The 17,752-nt window shown below is 42.2% G+C and overlaps 1 protein-coding gene across 1 annotated transcript in view; it reads left to right on the top strand.

Moving 5' to 3' along the window:
- Window positions 1-17,752, top strand: part of LRP1B (LDL receptor related protein 1B) — a 1,362,068-nt gene that overhangs the window by 1,108,105 nt on the left and 236,211 nt on the right. Inside the window, exons 54-57 of the mRNA XM_089779714.1 lie at window positions 772-912; window positions 5,719-5,906; window positions 11,942-12,125; window positions 16,685-16,770. Coding sequence (XP_089635840.1) covers window positions 772-912; window positions 5,719-5,906; window positions 11,942-12,125; window positions 16,685-16,770 — 599 coding nt within the window. The remainder of the gene's footprint in view (window positions 1-771; window positions 913-5,718; window positions 5,907-11,941; window positions 12,126-16,684; window positions 16,771-17,752) is intronic.

Raw genomic sequence — 17,752 nt, 5'->3', positions numbered from 1 at the left:
CTTGTGCAGCTTCCAAAGTTTTTGTATTTTAAGGAGGGCTTCCAGACTGATTGATTGACTGTATGGGTGTGGTTGGAACTGTGAGGTCTCCCAGAGCTTTTAAGAGAACAGATGTAGTAAATATTGCCTGCTAAGCACTATTTGATAGTATATCACCTTTTGAAAGATATTTTTACTGCTGTTACATAAAGTCTAAAGAGAAACTATACATGTTCTTGATTGTATTAGTGATGAGGAAGAAAAAGACACTTTTTAAATGCTTGTCAATGGGTTTCAGGAATATACTGATTATGTTATAACATACAAATGTACAGTAGACTTCCGATAATCCGGAACCTATGGGACCTAGATGGTGCCGGATTATCAAATATGCCGGAGTATAAGGAGATACTATAAGCTGATTATGTATATACTGCATACAGTATATATTGTATATAAAGTGTTCTTAATCCTTTTTAGTGTACATACTGTATACAGTATACTGTAATGTTTTAGTTTTTTAACCCTTTTTTACCCTTTTCGCTCAGTTCAGCTGCTGCTGCCGGACTATCAGGAGTGCTGGACTATTGGATGCCGGACTATTGGAGTTTTACTATATATATATGTTATCTGTTTTTTGTGATGCAGATGTGCGTGCATTTTTATCTTTCTGCATATATAGGGATAGCTAGATGCATGTGTTTACTTGAATAGGCTCTGTTATGAGATTATATTAAAATATATGCATATACACAGTATGAAGCATTAAAGATTTGATTACTCTGTTTTTAGGTTATCCTCACTGTAATCCTGGAGAATTCAGTTGTGCTGATGGAAGGTGTCTCTCCAATTCTCAGTGGCAATGTGATGGGGACTATGACTGCCCAGATCATTCTGATGAAGCTCCTATAAATATAAAATGCAAAATTTCAGGTTCATATTTATTTTTATAATTACATATATGTAGTTTTTTTCCAAAATATAATTTAGATTTGTAGTTAGAAAAACTATACTCTTAACTACATAGTACAGTCCTGTCTCATGAATTCTTCCTATATCCTGTGAAGAAGATGCGGTTGTAAATTTTCAGTCCTGCAGAACCAAAAATTCTGTGGTTTATTTTCTGAACTGAAAAACTGAAGCTAGACATGTGAGATGGTTCAGGAAGTTTGGAGTTTGTTTACACGTGTATTTCCAGGTACTATAGACTGGACAAAATTACAATAGTTACTATCCAACTTTATAAGAACTGCCCTGCTCTCACCATAATTTTTACAAACAGAGAGAACAGACATAACAGTACTTTCCAGACACATGGATTTAGAGCTTACCACACCAGAATGGGGATATGCTAGATTTCTCACTATACACCATTTTTAAAACAGGCAGTCAACACCATCCATCAACACTATTTTAAAGTTCTCTCCACTTTTAGCAGTCACAAAATGTAAATGTGTCCCACATCTTAATTTTGTTCTATTATGCTAGTGAATCCTGGAGGTATTAGACTGTTCCATGTCGTTTGAAAGGGGAGAGATATGTAGGAAAAGTTCTTTTACTCTCACTCTATTACTCCATTAAGGTATTAATCTAGCCCATTATACTAGCTTTTTTGAGGACCATGCATTGTCTGAAAGGTGAGGCAAAATCATATGGATCCAAATATTCATTATTGAAGATTCTGTTGTTAATGCAGAATACCTCAGCACTGGTGCAGAAATTTGTTCTGTGGTGACAAACACACCATTTTAGGTTGGGGGGACCCCGACAGCATGCAGCATCCCAGGGGACTGCTTACTCTTCCTTTCCTTCCCCTCACAACCAGAGAATGAGGGAAAGTACACAGCTTGCATTCATTTCTCTCATTGCCAGCTGGTGAAGGGTTGGGGAAAAGAGTAAGTGTGCACACATTTATTTAAAATTAGGAGCTGGCCAAAAGTCTCTAATCCTGCTTTTGTTAAAATCAGTGGTGAAATTCCCATTTTCTTTGTCAGGATCAAGACTGAGCCCTGAGTGCTGAGCTGTGTTTGATATTGTTATTTAAAAAATAATAGTAATTACATTTTCTTTCAGCTACTACAGGTTGACACTCTGAAATTCAGAATTTTTTGGTCAAGCAGTATCTATGGTCCTTCCAGACCACAGTTGTTGCTGGATCAGAGAGCCCCAGCACCCATAAGTGTACATCCCATCCCTGGAGAGCCCCAATTGGGCAGGGGAGAAATGGGGCCATGCAGGCTGGGGAGCTAGCAGTGGGACCACTGAGCAGCAAGAGCAGGGCAGCCAGCAAGCCCCGTCCACAGGAAGCCCCGGTTGGTGGTTCAGCAGTGGGACAGGCAAGCCTCATCTCAGGCGGGGATCCCTGGTTGGGCAGGGGAGAAGTTGGACCACAGAGGCTGGGGAGCTCCATCTTGGGGAGCTCTAGCAAGCTTGAGCCCAAGTCCAAGTCCTGCAGGCTGGAGCCCAGTGGCAGTGGGGCCAGAGAGAGCCAACTGCAGGGAGAAGGAGTGTCCTGGGAGGGCAGTGGCAGGGGATCTCCCCATATCCGGAAAATTCTCTTATTCGAGACTGATCACATCCTCAGGGTGCTGGACAAGGGAGATCAAGCCTGTATATGCAATAGTAATTGAAATATTTAATCACATAGTGCTGCAGAGGCTAACTTCTAAGAATTACCTCAAATTTTATTAGTTGTTACTGGTCACCTTGCTGGTTCAGCCTAAGTACTTAGTAAAAGACAAAGAATATGTCTGCACTGTAGAAAATACTCTGCAGTCTCAGATCTCCAAGCTAAGGTTATCTGATCTGGGCTGCAGGGCTAAAAGTAGCAGTGTGGATGTTTGGTCTAGGGCTGAAGTCTGGGTTCTGAAACTGCTGTATGTTTTATTCCATTAACTTTCTTTTTGTGCTGTGTAGACATACACATAGGAAACGAGGGTGCCATGCAGCATGCATAATGGAGGCCCCGGGAAAGTTCCAGATAATCTACAAATCATTTAACTATGTATGTAGCCTAGCACTTTAAGCAGCCTCTGTATTAGGTGACCAAAGGATAACTGATCTAACACACACTTTTAAAAAGAACTCCAGTAGTGATCCTGGCAATTGCAGGCAAGTAATCTTAACTTCAGTACAGGTTGGTAAACTTGACTATAGTAAAGAACAGAATGATCAGACACAATATGTTGAGGAAGAGTCAGCCTGGCTTTTGTAAAGGGAAATCAGGCCTTACCAATCCATTAGAATTCTGTGAGGGGGTCAAGAAGGATGCGGACAAAGGTCATTCAGTCAACATAGTATGCTTGGACTTTCAGAAAGCCTTTGACAAAGTCTCTCAGTAAGTGTTCTTAAGCAAAGTAAAAAGTCATGACATAAGAAGGAAATCCTCTAATGGATTAATAACTGGTTAAAAGATAGGAAACAAAGGATGGGAATAAATAATGAGTTTTCACAGAGAAAAGAGGCAAATATTGGGTTCTCATGCAGATCTGTTCTGGGAGCTGTGCTGTTCAACAGGCTCATAAATGATCTGGAAAGAAGGTGATTGGTGAGGAGTTAAAATTTGCAGGTGATAATGTTTATTCTAGTTATATCCAAAGATGACTGCAAAGAGCATCAGTTCTCACTGAACTATATGACTGGATGGCAAAATGACAGATGTAAGTGCAAAGTAGTGCACCTTGGAAAAAATAATCCCAATTATACATACAAAAAGATGGGGTCTAAATTAGCTGTTATCATGGAAGAAAAAGCTCCTGCAGTCATCATAGATAGTTCTCTGAAAACATCTGTGCAGCAACAGTAAAAAATGCTAGGAAGTATTAGGAAAGAGATAGAAAATAATGCCATTATATAAAGTCACACACACACACTGAACATTGTGTGCTGTTTCGGTCACCTCATCCCTAAAAAGATATGGATTATTCCAAGGGTGGGCAAAACGGCCCACATCTGGCCCACCAAGCAAGTAGATCTGGCCCGCAGAGGCCCTGTTATTCCTCTGCCTCCAGGCCAATCAGGGCCTAAAGACAGGAGAGCATGTGGCACTTAGAGTCAACCCTTGTGATTGATTTTAAGTGCCGTGTGCCAGCGGGCAGGGAGCGAAAGACTTTGCACGCTCCCCCTGCTGCCAGGCCATTCAGAGCCTGGGGACATGGAGAAAGTGTGCAAAGTCTTCTCCTGCCCTGCCTCTGCCCTGCTAGGAGTAGCACCGCATGGCCTGGAGTTGGGGGGAGTGCTCGAAGTCTCCTTCTGCCCTGCAAGGGGCTTGGCACTTAGGGTCACTGCCAGCTACTGCTCAGCTGGTAGTTGAGTCTAAGTGCAATGCTCCCTTGCAGGGCAGGGGAAGGGGGAGAGAGACTTCGTATGCTCCCCCTCCCCCAAGCCCTGATTGATCTAGGGGTGGGGGGAGTGAGCAAAGTCTCCTCCTACCACCAGGGGCACGGGCGCCTAGAAGGAACTCCCAACTGTTCAGAACAGCTGGAGGGGGCAAAGACTTTGCATACTCTTCTACTCCCAGACCAGTCAGGGTCTGTGGGTGGGGAAGCAGGGAAGTGTCCTGGCCCTGCCCTTTGCGGGGTGGCCTGCAGCTACTTAAAAAATGTCTGAGGTGGCCCCCCAGTCAAAAATTTTTGCCCACACATGGGTTACTCAATAATTGCCCTTTTCTAATCATTCTCTCTGATGCATCTGGCACTGGTCACTGTTGGATGAGGTGCTGATGCAGATAGACCATTAGTCTGACCCAATATGGCTATTCTTATCTTCTTTAGCTGGGCATATATTACTGTTTAGAGGTATGTGACTTGAATGCGAATGAGAAATCTCATTAGTTGTGTATCTTGCATCACAATTATTTTTCATATTTTATTAGTTTTTGTGGGACACAACTAAGCTATCATATGTCTGGGTGCTCCTGAACTATCTGATTTTCCAATTAAATTTTCCCAATTAGGCTTTAGATATCCAGTTATCGGGAGACCCTGTTAGAGGATTTCATTATGATATAGTTCTTCATTGCTACCAAAAACAATATTTAATGTTAGTTAGCTCTACAAAAGTATTACTTTTTCCCCATTGATAGTTCCAGAAAAATTTATCAAATGTGTTATATTTTAATTTATGTGGGGCAATTAATATTCTGTATTATAGTTTTTCTCCTTCTGCATAGTTTCAAAATGTAGTTTAAGTGATCTGAAGAGAGATGATGCTGATCACAAGATGCTTGCTCTTCTCATTATTATTTAAGTAAAACTAAACTGATGGAAGAGGAAGAGGAAGTGAATACAACTTTTTTTTTCATAAAGGAGCTAACTGGTTTACAGGATCTGTCGAAAAAGGCTTTATTTTTGACAGATCCGCGTCTAGACTGACGTTTTTTTATTAAAAATCTCCATTTTGAAAAAAAGCAGCAGCCATGTTAATGCTAATGAGGTGAGGGATGTTTAAATCCCTGCTACATTAACAATTTTGATGTGCCTAATCTACATCTTTCTGTCGACAGAGAGGTATAGTCTAGACACACCCTCTGGGGCATCTGGTATTGGCCACTGTTGGCAGACAGGATTCTGGGCTAGATGGACCTTTGGTCTGACCCAGTATGGCCGTTCTTATGTTCTTATGTGAGGAGAATATCTGGTATCCACAGATTGGTGTTGATCAATGTAAAAATCTATCGGGGCACAGTCACACTATGGGAAAAATATGAGAACTGCTGACATTTTTAATTTTTTTTTTCAGAACAGTCATGCAACAGTTCTTTTTTCATTTGCAAAAATGGCAAATGCATTCCCCAAATAGATGTCTGTGACAATAAAGAGGATTGCAGTGATGGATCTGATGAGAGAAACTGCCATATCAATGAATGCTTAAGTAAGAAAATCAGTGGCTGTTCTCAAGATTGTCAGGATCTTCCTGTTGGGTACAAGGTTGGTAGTCACGGTGTGTAATATAGTATAATATAAGTTCTTTATTCTTAACTATGATTTTTAAAGAACATAATGGTGTAGTAGAATTTTAGAATGCAGTATTAGCTTTTAAACAAGTAACCTCAACAAAATCATAACCTGTGCAAATCAGCATATGAAATATTCATGTGGCCATCAGTTGTGTAAAACCTAGATGCATATGTTCAATTTAAAACCAATAGAAAATATATATGACATAGTTTCAACATTTCTGTATATTTCTAAAAAACTAGTATTTTATTTGACAGGTGATGAGAATGAAGCTACAATAACAGAAGTTCAAAGATACAGCACTTAAGAAAACCAGAACAAATCAAGCTGTTGTACAAAAATCAAAAGTGACCTGAGAGTTGCTTACAAGATCATGACTCTAATAATTAATTCAAATAGTAAAGTTTTCCAACTTTGTTTGAAATAGTTACACAGACAAAGAAAAAAAAGAACAATGCACTGTTAATGAACCAAATGTCAAAATAACAAATAGCCCTGTGAAACCTTACGGTATATCTAGACTACAGGGTTTTGTCGACAAAAGTGGACTTTTGTCGACAAAACTATACCTGTGTCCACATTGCCTTTGAGTTATGTCGACATAACGTCGACAAAACTCAGCAGTTTTGTCGACGTATGTAAACCTCATTCTACGAGGAATAACGCCTTTTATCGACAGAGTTCTGTCGATAGAAGGCATATTGCATCTATACTGTCCTTTGCGTCCACACTGTGGACAGAACTGCTTTGTCGACAGAACTGGATGTAGTCTAGACGCTCTTTGTCTACAGAAGCTTTGTCGACAGTATCTGTCGACAAAACTTCTGTTGACAAAACCCTGTAGTCTAGACATACCCAGAGGGTATGTCTACACTACAAAGTTAATTCGAACTAACGGATGTTAGTTCGAATTAACTTTGATAGGCACTACACTAGCGCTCCGCTAGTTCAAACTTAATTCGAACTAGTGGAGCGCTTAGTTCGAACTAGGTAAACCTCATTTTACGAGGACAAGCCTAGTTCGAACTTACTAGTAGCCCCTTAATTAAGGTGTGTAGCCCCTTAATTCGAACTAGTGGGAGGCTAGCCCTCCCCAGCTTTCCCTGGTGGCCACTCTGGCCAACACCAGGGAAACTCGTATGCCCCCCCTCCCGGCCCCAGACCCCTTAAAGGGGCACGGGCTGGCTATGGTGCCCGTGCCAGGTGCAAGCCTGCCAGCACCCAGCCAGCAGACCCTGCACCTGGCACGGCTCGAGCCAGCTACCCGATGCCCCCCAGTCCTCCCCCTCTTCCCGGGACCAGGCTGGCAGCTCCCGGGAGCTTGCCCAAGACCGCAAGAGGCGGGCACCCGCCTGGTCCAGTGCAGACATCGTGGACCTCGTCCACGACCTCTGCACTAGACACAGGAAAGCGGCCGTCTACGGCAGGAGAGCTGCCAGCCTGGCCACACAGGAGCAGGTTTTCATGAAAATCAAGGTGGTCCACTGAGACCCCCGACCCTGAGCTCTGAGCTTAGAATGGCCGTACTGGGTCAGACCAAAGGTCCATCTAGCCCAGTAGCCTGTCTGCCAACAGCGGCCAACCCTAGGGACCCTGGACGGGATGGACCAAAGACAGTGACCAAACCATTTGTCACGTGCCATCCCTCTCCAACCTTCCACAAACTTCGGGCAGGGACACCACTCCTACCCCCTGGCTAATAGCACTCCATAGACCCAACCTCCATGACTTGATCTCACTTCTCTTTAAACTCTGTTCTAGTTCTAGCCTTCACAGCCTCCTGCAGCAAGGAGTTCCACAGGTTGACTATTTGCTTTGTGAAGAACAACTTTCTGTTACTAGTTTGAAGCCTGCAACCCATTCCTTTCCTTTGGTGTCCTCTAGTCCTTCTATTATGGGAACTAATGAAGAACTTTTCTGTATGCACCCTATCCACCACACTCATGCTTTTAGAGACCTCTATCCTGTCCCCCCTCCATCTCCTCTTTTCAAAGCTGAAAAGTCCCAGTCTCTTTAGCCTCTCGTCATATGGGACCTGTTCCAAACCCCTCATCATTGTAGTTGCCCTCCCCTCTCCCACCCTCTCTCTTCCCCTCTCCCACCTCCTTTACCCAGTCTCCCCCAGTTTTGTTCAATAAAGATTCTATTTTTTGAACACAATTGTCCTTTATTTTGTACATCAGGAAGGGGGGCTAGGGAGGGGTAAGTGGAAGGAGGTGAGGGAGGAATGGGGTACGAGCCCCCGATGGGGAGGACTGGGCTGGCTCTGTGGGCTCCTCGGGGTGGAACCTCTCCTGCAGCTCCCCAATTGCCCCCTCTCCCCAGATGGCAACCTGCAACAAGTGCAGCTGGTCTAATGGCCGAGTGCTGTGATGTGCCCAGTGTGGTTACTCCGGGCAATCCAAGCCAGGAGTGCTTTGCAAGCGGGGCACCCCTGAGAACTGTCTGTCTGGGGTAGGGGTCGGGTCCCTTTAAGCACAGCCCTCGGCTAGCCTGAGATAGCAGCTCCACGCTCTAAGTCCTCATCTGATGCCCTGCCTGCACTGCTTCCGGCCATCCTTAACCCTGGTTCTGGGTCCACTCTGTGTGGACATGCTAGTTCGAATTAGCAAAATGCTAATTCGAACTAGTTTTTTAGTCTGGATGCGTTAGTTCGAATTAGCTTAGTTAGTTTGAATTAGCGCTGTAGCGTAGACCTACCCTAAGAGACTAACAAAAAAATATATATACAGGCAGTCCCCGAGTTACGCGGATCCGACTTATGTCGGATCCGCAGTTACGAACGGGGTTCCTCTCCCTGGTCTGCTGGAAGCAAAGTGGTGGAACACGTGGGCAGCGGACAGGGCTGTCCGCTGCCCACGCGCTCCGAGCCTTGTCTCTGCTTTGCCCCCCCCCGTCCCTCTGGTCTGCAGACCGGGGGGGGGGGCAAAGCAGAGCCAAGCCGCGGAGCGCCCGGCCAGCTGACATCCCAGAGCGTCTGAGCTGTCAGCTGATCGCGCGCTCCACGGCTTGGCTCTGCTTGGCTCTGCTTTGCTCCTCCCCCCCCATCCCCCTGGTCTGCAGGAGGAGGGGGGGGGAGGAGGGGGGGGGAGCAAAGCAGAGCAAAGCCGCGGAGCACGCGGGCAGCGGACAGCCACGGCGCGTCTGGGCTGTCCCGCTGCCCCCGTGCTCCGTGGCATTGCTCCAGACACCTGTGGTATAGCAGCTGGGGTGCTGCCAGTTGGTCCCGTAGCGCCGCTCTGGGCGCTACTGGACCAACCGGGCAGCATCCCAGCTGTTCTGCCCCAGGCTCCTGATTCAGCCACTGCTGTTCAGATTCAGCAGCGGCTGAATCAGGACGCCTGGGGCAGAGCAGCTTGGGTGCTGCTGGGTTGGTCCAGTAGCACCGAGGAGCAGCGGCGCTACTGGACCAACCCAGCAGCACCCCAGCTGCTCTGCCCCAGGCGTCCCCAAGTCAGCCGCAGCTGAAACTGACCAGTGGCTGACTACCGGAAGCCCCTGCCCCGGGCTTCCTGGAATCAGCCGCTGATCAGTTTCAGCAGCAGCTGACTTGGGGATGCCTGAGGTTCTTAAGTTGAATCTGTATGTAAGTCAGAACTGGCGTCCAGATTCAGCCGCTGTTGAAACTGATCAGATTCAGCAGCGGCTGAATCTGGACGCCAGTTCTGACTTACATACAGATTCAACTTAAGAACAAACCTACAGTCCCTATCTTGTACATAACCCGGGGACTGCCTGTATAGCGTTATGAGCTTTTGTGGGCAGCTCATGACCATCTGAGGAAGTGTGTTAGTCTGATGTGCCATAGGACTACTACTTGTTTTTGAAATTATAGACTAACAAAGCTTACTCCTCTGAGGCTTTCAGATGAACAAGATGTGGAGCAATTAATAACAAACTTAATTATGTATAATTTTACTTTCATGTCTAGGATGCATTGTTTTTATGTTGTTTTGGGCCAAATTTCAAGGAATTCTTCACTCTTCTCCAGGGACTCCACCTAGACTCTTTTACCTTCGGGATGATTGTATAACACTTGAATGAATTCCCATGTGTGTGTTACCTCTTTTTTTATAATGACAAAGCTGCCTGGTATGGTAGGTTCTTTACTACCTGGACCAGCAGTTGAACTGCAAACCTGGGACCACTAATAAGGTAGACATTGGTTCTCTGAATCTACTTAGGAATTTGAGAGCATCTCCAACTTCATTTGGAAAAGAAAATCTACTGTTGAATGGCCATGATGCTTTTTTGGAATTGGAGGAGGCATCTACTGGGTATTCTTTTAGTTACAGGAATAATTTTCTTGCCATTGTGGCAGACATGGCTATGGTCAAACAGATTGTCATATGTGATTTCACACATGAACAAGAGAGGAGTACAAAACTGGAAAATTCTTGACTATCTGAAAATACTAATCTTTCGCCTCTGTGGATGAGCTAAATACACGTAATCACTTTTCCACCACTTGGGAAGTGCTTGCTACATGAAATGAAGTTTATAGTGATAAGTTTGGAGCATCAATGAATATGTTCTAGCAGGATATCTCATGTCACATGATGAGCTGGCCCTCTTAAGAGAGTTTGAGTTACATTTCACATGTGCTACGTTTACCTCCCAAATCAAGGTACTGAAAATTGTGGGAGAACATAGCAGAGAAGGGTAAAGGAGAGCAAGTAGCACCTGTCCTTAGAGGAAATCTGCAGTCAGTAGGGAAAGGCTAATGGTAGTGAAGACCTGAGGCTAACGTCTTCAAAGGGGATCTGTGAAAAGCCTGGGGAAGAGCAAGAGTTTAATTTGAAGAGGTCAGGAAAAAACCTATGAAAAACAGCATAGGACTGCCTGAGAAGGTGTTATTGTGAGGGAATAAAGGGCAAATTAATCAATTGCCAGAAGTAGCTCAGGGCTCAGGCAGCTTCTGCAGTTTCCCCAAGAAGCTGACCAATTTCTGAAATTTGAAGGGCAGCTATATGAAAAATAGTTCACATTTTCACAAGACACTATTTCCTAAGCAAGGCATCAAAATCAGATGCTTGCTTTGATATAGCTGGCCTGTAATCATTTAAATAGACACTGAGCATGAGCCTCCTTTTTATGAGGTCACTGGTTGCAGGTGAATTACATGGGAACAGTCAATTGGAGAAGAAAGAATAGTTACTTACCCTAAGGAAACAATATCTTCAAGATGTGGTGTCCACGTATACATTTCGTGCCCCACCTTCCTTTCCTGCAGCTATGGAGTCCTGATGTTATTTTCAGGTCATCCCTACTGATATGCAAAACATAGAGCCACATGGGAATTTCACAGTGTCCTATGCAGCTGGGTGCTGTGTATGGGATCTGGCAGGTCCCAACCTCATCTTAATACAGACCATCAGCCATGGACTCAGCAGTCTACTTCTGCCTCCTGTATCTGCCTCCCCTCCCGCACCACGGGCTGTACCCGGTCCCCATTGGCACAAGTGCAGGCTGGAGGACCCAGGAGGAACAGGGGGTTGGACATATTGCTGGAAGCTGGAGAGATGCAGCGCTTTCCCCTCCGGCTTTCTCCAGCTCACATTTGTGCCACTTGCTGCTGCCCATGCCTACTGAAGGAGGACTTCCCTGAAGCTGCAGGGAAGCCTCCCTTCTTGCTCTGTTCCAGGGTTGCCAGCTCTCCTGGACCAGATGAACTAGACATCATTATGGTATGTCTAACCTGTGTGAGTTGGCAACATTAGGTACTCCCCCCCCCCCCCCACACACACAGCTTTTGTGCCTGCCTGGCCCTGCTCCTCTCTCCCACTGGTGGGGTGCTCATGCTGAGATGCATAGAGAACCAACATTGGTAGAGATGGCCCTGGTTGTATTGGTGAAGGAAAAGGGCAGTTAGACACACTTCATTGTTGATCTTTTTGGAGGAGTGAGGAAATGGGGACACAAAGTTCCTAGAGTAGAGCCACAGCCAAACAGAAAGATGCCAACAATAATAAAAAAAATGAGTGTTCTTCCGTTTTTTTCCCCAGTGCAAATGCTGGCCTGGATTCCGGCTCAAGGATGATGGCAAAACATGTGTAGACATTGATGAATGTTCATCTGGCTTTCCCTGTAGCCAGCAATGCATCAATACATATGGAACGTACAAATGTTTGTGCGCAGATGGGTATGAAACACAACCAGATAACCTCAATGGCTGTAAATCTCTCTCAGGTATCACATTTTATTTATGCCCAGATATATCCAAATTATTTGTGAAATGCCTTAACTCTGAAATCTGTGTTGTTTCAGCATTTGTAATGACTAGAAAGTTTGTTCAAAACATCAATTTCAATCAGAAACAGAAATCTGGACTTAGTGCAAGGTGTTTGGATATGAGCATAAATTCTATTTCTATTTTATTTTACACACACAGGATTCTATATAGATAATTACAGTGTATTATGATACTGTGAATTATTAAGTGTGCATGTGGCACTAGAAAATTTCAGAAGCAGAAAACAAAAAGAAAATCATCACCTTATATTGCCTGCTGCTCAGTCACAGAGAAATAGTAAAAAATTTACTGTGCAACATTAAAAAACCTGCTGCTGCTGCATCATTTTATTTATTTATTTGCTTATTTATAGTCATTTTTAAAATAGCTTGCGGACACTTTAGCATGCAATCACTGAGTACATTAAGCCTACATAAAAAAGTTAAGGGGAAAAAAGAGATAAAAGAAAATTGTGGTATTTCTGATCTTTGCATAAAAATGACCAATTTATCGTTCTTATTGTAAAGAACCTACTCATATAATATTAATCTCCTGCCATAGTGCACAATGGATTAGGTTATTTGAAATGGAATGCTTATTAATATTTACACACACAGACACACATGCATAAATACATATAAATTTAGCGTCATGCTCTGTGGGTACGTCTACACTGCATGGCTATTTCAGGATACCAGAGAGAACCCGAAATAGCTACCCCGCATCTACACAAGCCTCCCGTTATTTCAAAATATTTTTTAAATAATGGGCATGCTATTTCAGCATCCTAGTAAACCTCATAGCATGAGAGTTAAGGGATGGCTCGAAATAGCACTCTATTTTGAAATTTGGCACTGTGTAGATGCACCAAAATCATAATAAACTATTTTGAAATAGATTTGAAATAAGATGCACAATTTGCATAGCACAAATTATGTATCTTATTTCAAGTTTATTGTGCTGTGTAGATGCACCCTGTGTGTATGTCCTATACCGGGTCCTTCCTGACTTATTGCATCTATCATGATTGCATGCCATCTATATTTGAGGAATTGGAGGATAAGGAGGGAGAATTAGGAGCATGGAACTCTCCTATACACAAACAGAAAGTGCATATTCTTCCTCAGTAATGTGCTGGAAGTGCTGGAAATCCTCTTAATTCCCTAGCAGGCAGAGATCCTCCTCTTCTTCACCTGCCTGTACTCTCTGTAATCCTGGTTTATCCAATACTCTGCCTCTGTCTGTGTGACAGGAAGCCCTGACTCCTTGTATCGCTAAGACTCTTGTCCTTGCTGCTTCCATGAATAATGGGAGAGGACGCTAAAGAGAGAAAGAAACTGATTTTTCTCATCTGTTATCTTATAGGACACTCTCACATTTACAAGACACAGAGCAGTCATATGAGAGGTTGGAATGGAGCCTAGAATAAGAAAAGATATGATATTAGCGATATTCTGGAATTTAACTATGTAAAGATTTCAGAGTATTTATTACAAAGTTCTCAAAATAAAATTAGCAGCTATTCATGTTGGAATAAAGCTAGCTGTAGCAAAAATCATTCCTAACCTGTAAGAAAATTTTTCAGCATCTTTTGAGTCCACCAAGAAATCCTAACCTGGCCTCCTCAGCTGATAATAGCAGTCTGCCTCCAAATACACTAAATTATCCTGTACTCAAGGTGGTATCTCAGACCATGAAAGAACTTGAGAATGTAATATGTTAAGTTTTAAATATATGGAGAATATACGAAGTATTAGCTAAAATAGCTGAAATGGGTGTACACTGTATAGCACATCATTTGTGCACAGTGTATAAACAGTTAATGTTAAGTGTTAAATTGTATTTATCATTCTTACAATTATTCTGTATTTATCCTCCAGTTTATCTTCAGACACTTTAATTGAAAATATAGTAGTAACAAAGACACAGTGAAATTTGACTGTCATGCATGTCAAGGGTGTTTGAAATTATTTGATAAAATATTGCCTACTCAGGAGAAAACAGTTGTAGAAATCTGGGGAAACTATATGAGAAAAACAAAACTGATTGAAGTCTGGTAGTAATAAACTTAGTTTTGTCAGAGATATGGGGATTTTTTTCGATTTACTGACACCATGAAAATCTCTGTAAACTTCAAATGATATACTGCAAGCAAAAGGCACTTTGTTTGCAAGATCAGCATAAGATATACACCACAGTGATAAAACAGAGCTACGAGTATTTACTGAAACTTTATATAACACAGTCAATGATTTCAGCCTTATCTGTACTAAAAATATATATATATTAACATTAATTCACAGAATTTGAAAATTGCTTGTGCACTTTTAAATAATTGTGCATATATACATTCCATATTTAATGTGCTCAAATCAGACTTTTGCCAACAGTATCACTGGAAGGGACATGAGCCCTTACTTTCTTTATGCTGTCAAGGGTAGGTATAAAAAGAGTGTGTCTCTTGTCTCCCTGTCCATTCCTTTTAACTACTCATAGCAAGAGTTTGAGCTCCCTGGGCTTGTCCACACTATGCAGAAGATTGACCCTCTGGAGGTTGATCTTCTAGAATTCAATGTAATGAGTCTAGTATAGACCCCCAAATCTAATGTTGAGGGCAGCCCCCTCCAGCATCCTGTACTCCTCATTCTGTGAGGAGTAAGGGAAGCTGATGGGAGCTTGTGCTGGATGGTGTACCTTAAGCCAACCTGCCTGGTCTAGTGTACACCAGGCCCTCGTGACTAGCTTTGTTCAGACAACTTTTGAAAACTTAACTGTTTGTATAATTAGTATGGTACAGTATAGTAAAGCATTTGATTCTGTCTTGCATGACCTTCCTAGCAATAAACTAGGGAAATACAACATAGATGGGGCTACTGTAAGGAAGGTTCATAACTGGCTGGATAGCCATTCTCAGAGAGTAGTTATTAATGGTTTGAAGTCATGCTGGAAGGGCATGATAAGCAGGGTTCCACAGGAGTCTGTTTTGGGACCCATTCTGTTCAATGTCTTCATCAGCAATTTAGATATTAGCATGGACAGTATGTTCATTAAGTTTGCAGATGGTACTGTTTAATAAGTACAAATGCAAAGTACCCCACGTAGAAAGGAACGATCAGTTTAATAACTACAGATTGGGAAACAGCTGTCTAGGAAGGAGTACTGCAGAAAGGTATCCATGGGTATTAGTGAACCAAAAGCTAAATATGAGTCAACATGATTCTGGGATGCATTAACAGGAGTGCTGTTAGAAAGAAACAAGAAGTCATTCTTCCACTCTACTCTGTGCCTATCAGGCCTCAGTTTGAGTATTGTGTCCAGTTCTGGGTGCCACATTTCAAGAAAAATGTGGAGAAACTGGAGAAGGTCCAGAGAAGAGCAACAAAAATGATTAAAAGTCTAGAAAACATGAGCTATAAAGGAAGACTAAAAGAATAGGGATTCTTCAGTTCCTAGAAGAGAACACTGAGAGGGCACATGATAGCGGGTTTCAAGTATCTATATGGGTGTTACAAAGAGGAGAGAGAATAATTGTTCTCCTTGTCCTCTAATGATAGGACAAGAAGCAATGGGCTTAAATTGCAGCAAGGGAGGTTTATGTTGGACATTAGGAAAAACTTCCTTTCAGGGTGGTTAAATACTGAAATAAATTGCTGAGGGAGATTGTGGACTCTCCATCACTGGAAATATTTTAGAGCAGGTTTGATAGAGACCTATCAGGGATAACCTAGACAGTGCTTGGTCCTGCCATGAGGGCAGGGGACTGGATTTGATAACCTTTTGGGGTCCCTTCCGGTTCTAGTATTCTAGAATTCTATGATTCTATAGTTATTTTAGCTATATTTTATTAGTACCCAGAGGATCTATCATAAAAAAATCCCCAGGTTTTAAACAATGTGCAATGAGCAGGGATATTATCCTTGTCATAGGGAAGTACAAGAGTTATTTGATTTGTTTGGATGAGAGAAAGGTGCGGAACCAATGCCTTATCTGTACCTCCTTTCCCACCCACACTAATAATTAAAAAGGGAGTTGCTCTAAGGATCACCTTGTGAAAGAGGTGATACAATCCACATCTGAGCTAAGTCCTGATCATGACCCCAGGCACTCTGGATCAATTTGGGGTGTGCCTTTGTAATGCCAAACATAAGCAAATATCGTGCTTCCTCTCCTCTATGCAGGTTTTTTTTTAACTTGAGTTAAGTAATATAAAATATCCTTTACATTCAGTTTGGACTTCAAATTATCATGAGTTTTAATATGGCTTCTGTCTTACAAATCAAAATTTTAATTACAATTAAAGATATTAATTGAATAATTTGTTCATTTTCATGTTGCATCACTGATCTTACTTGAAACAATTAAAGTTTTTAACTATTTCTTTCATTAATATTAATAGTATAGCATTGTAACATTTTATTTTTCAAACCACTTATATTTCAGGATTTTATTCCAGAATATCCATAACATTGATTAAAAACAGTAATTAAAATATATATTTATTTCTTTTGGGGTTTAGATGAGGAGCCTTTCTTAATTCTGGCTGATCATCATGAAATAAGAAAAATTAGCACTGATGGATCCAACTACACTTCATTGAAACAGGTATAATCACAGTAACATTGTCTAAGTTTCACTTTAACACACTTAATAGTATTTAAAATATTCAACTGAGAGAAAAGTAATCCTAGAACTATTTTATAAGTATGTTACAGAACAGTACAAAAACATCATTTATAGAGTGATTTTTACAGTTTTTTAAAATGACTGTTTTAATTGAGTTTTTGATTTGCATTAATGTCTAGGCAGTTGGTTTTGAGTCACTCTGAAATCCAAAATTATTAGGCACAGCATATTACATATCATATGGTCCTGTGCTTTTGCAAAAAAAAAAAATTGCACAATATGTATTCTTTCAACTTTTCCAAAGAGATAGCTATTTCTTTGAGTATTCATTACACTGCAGATGCACTGATGCTGGAGAGTTTTCCATATTAATGACCAGAGGGGTAGCCCTGCTAGCATCAAACAAAGGCTATACAAGGTGGAGCCACTTCCCATATTTTATTTCCTTCTTGCTGTTGGTGACTGGAGTGTGCCTTTAATCAGTTGTTCCTCTGTGAGCTACATTTGTATGTGGTTAGCTAGGTTTTAATTAGTGGTACTTGTTTGGGTACTTTGTATTGTTATTTATTTTTTTAAATGTATTTTATTATTGTTGAATAAGCAGATCTGTCTTTGAGCTTTAACTACTATGGAAAGTGTTTGCCAAGGTCCTCTGGATTTATGGGTGTCATAAAATTTGCCTGTTATTGGCCCTCACTCTCTCTGATTGAAGTTCTTGGGTGGTATCTGAGTTGACATGGCTCGAAAACTACAGCACCAAATCAGAGACAAGCATCTCAATCACCCCTTTCCTCAGGCCACTTACCAACAGAAACCAATGGACATATCCTTAGCTGAAGTGGCCCTCAAAAAAAGCACAAGCTCTCTGAGCGCCCTCCATCTCCAGAGTCTACAAAGAGGATGGCTTTGATTTATTTTTCATATCCTCAGTGTATCAGTCCTTTGCCACAGAGACACCCCA

Source organism: Pelodiscus sinensis, chromosome 7, assembly GCF_052426305.1.
Source record: "Pelodiscus sinensis isolate ZL-2025 chromosome 7, ASM5242630v1, whole genome shotgun sequence".
Taxonomy (NCBI): Eukaryota; Metazoa; Chordata; order Testudines; family Trionychidae; genus Pelodiscus; species Pelodiscus sinensis.
The sequence above is the reverse complement of the archived record's forward strand: the minus strand, read 5'-3'. Positions and strand labels throughout refer to the sequence as shown.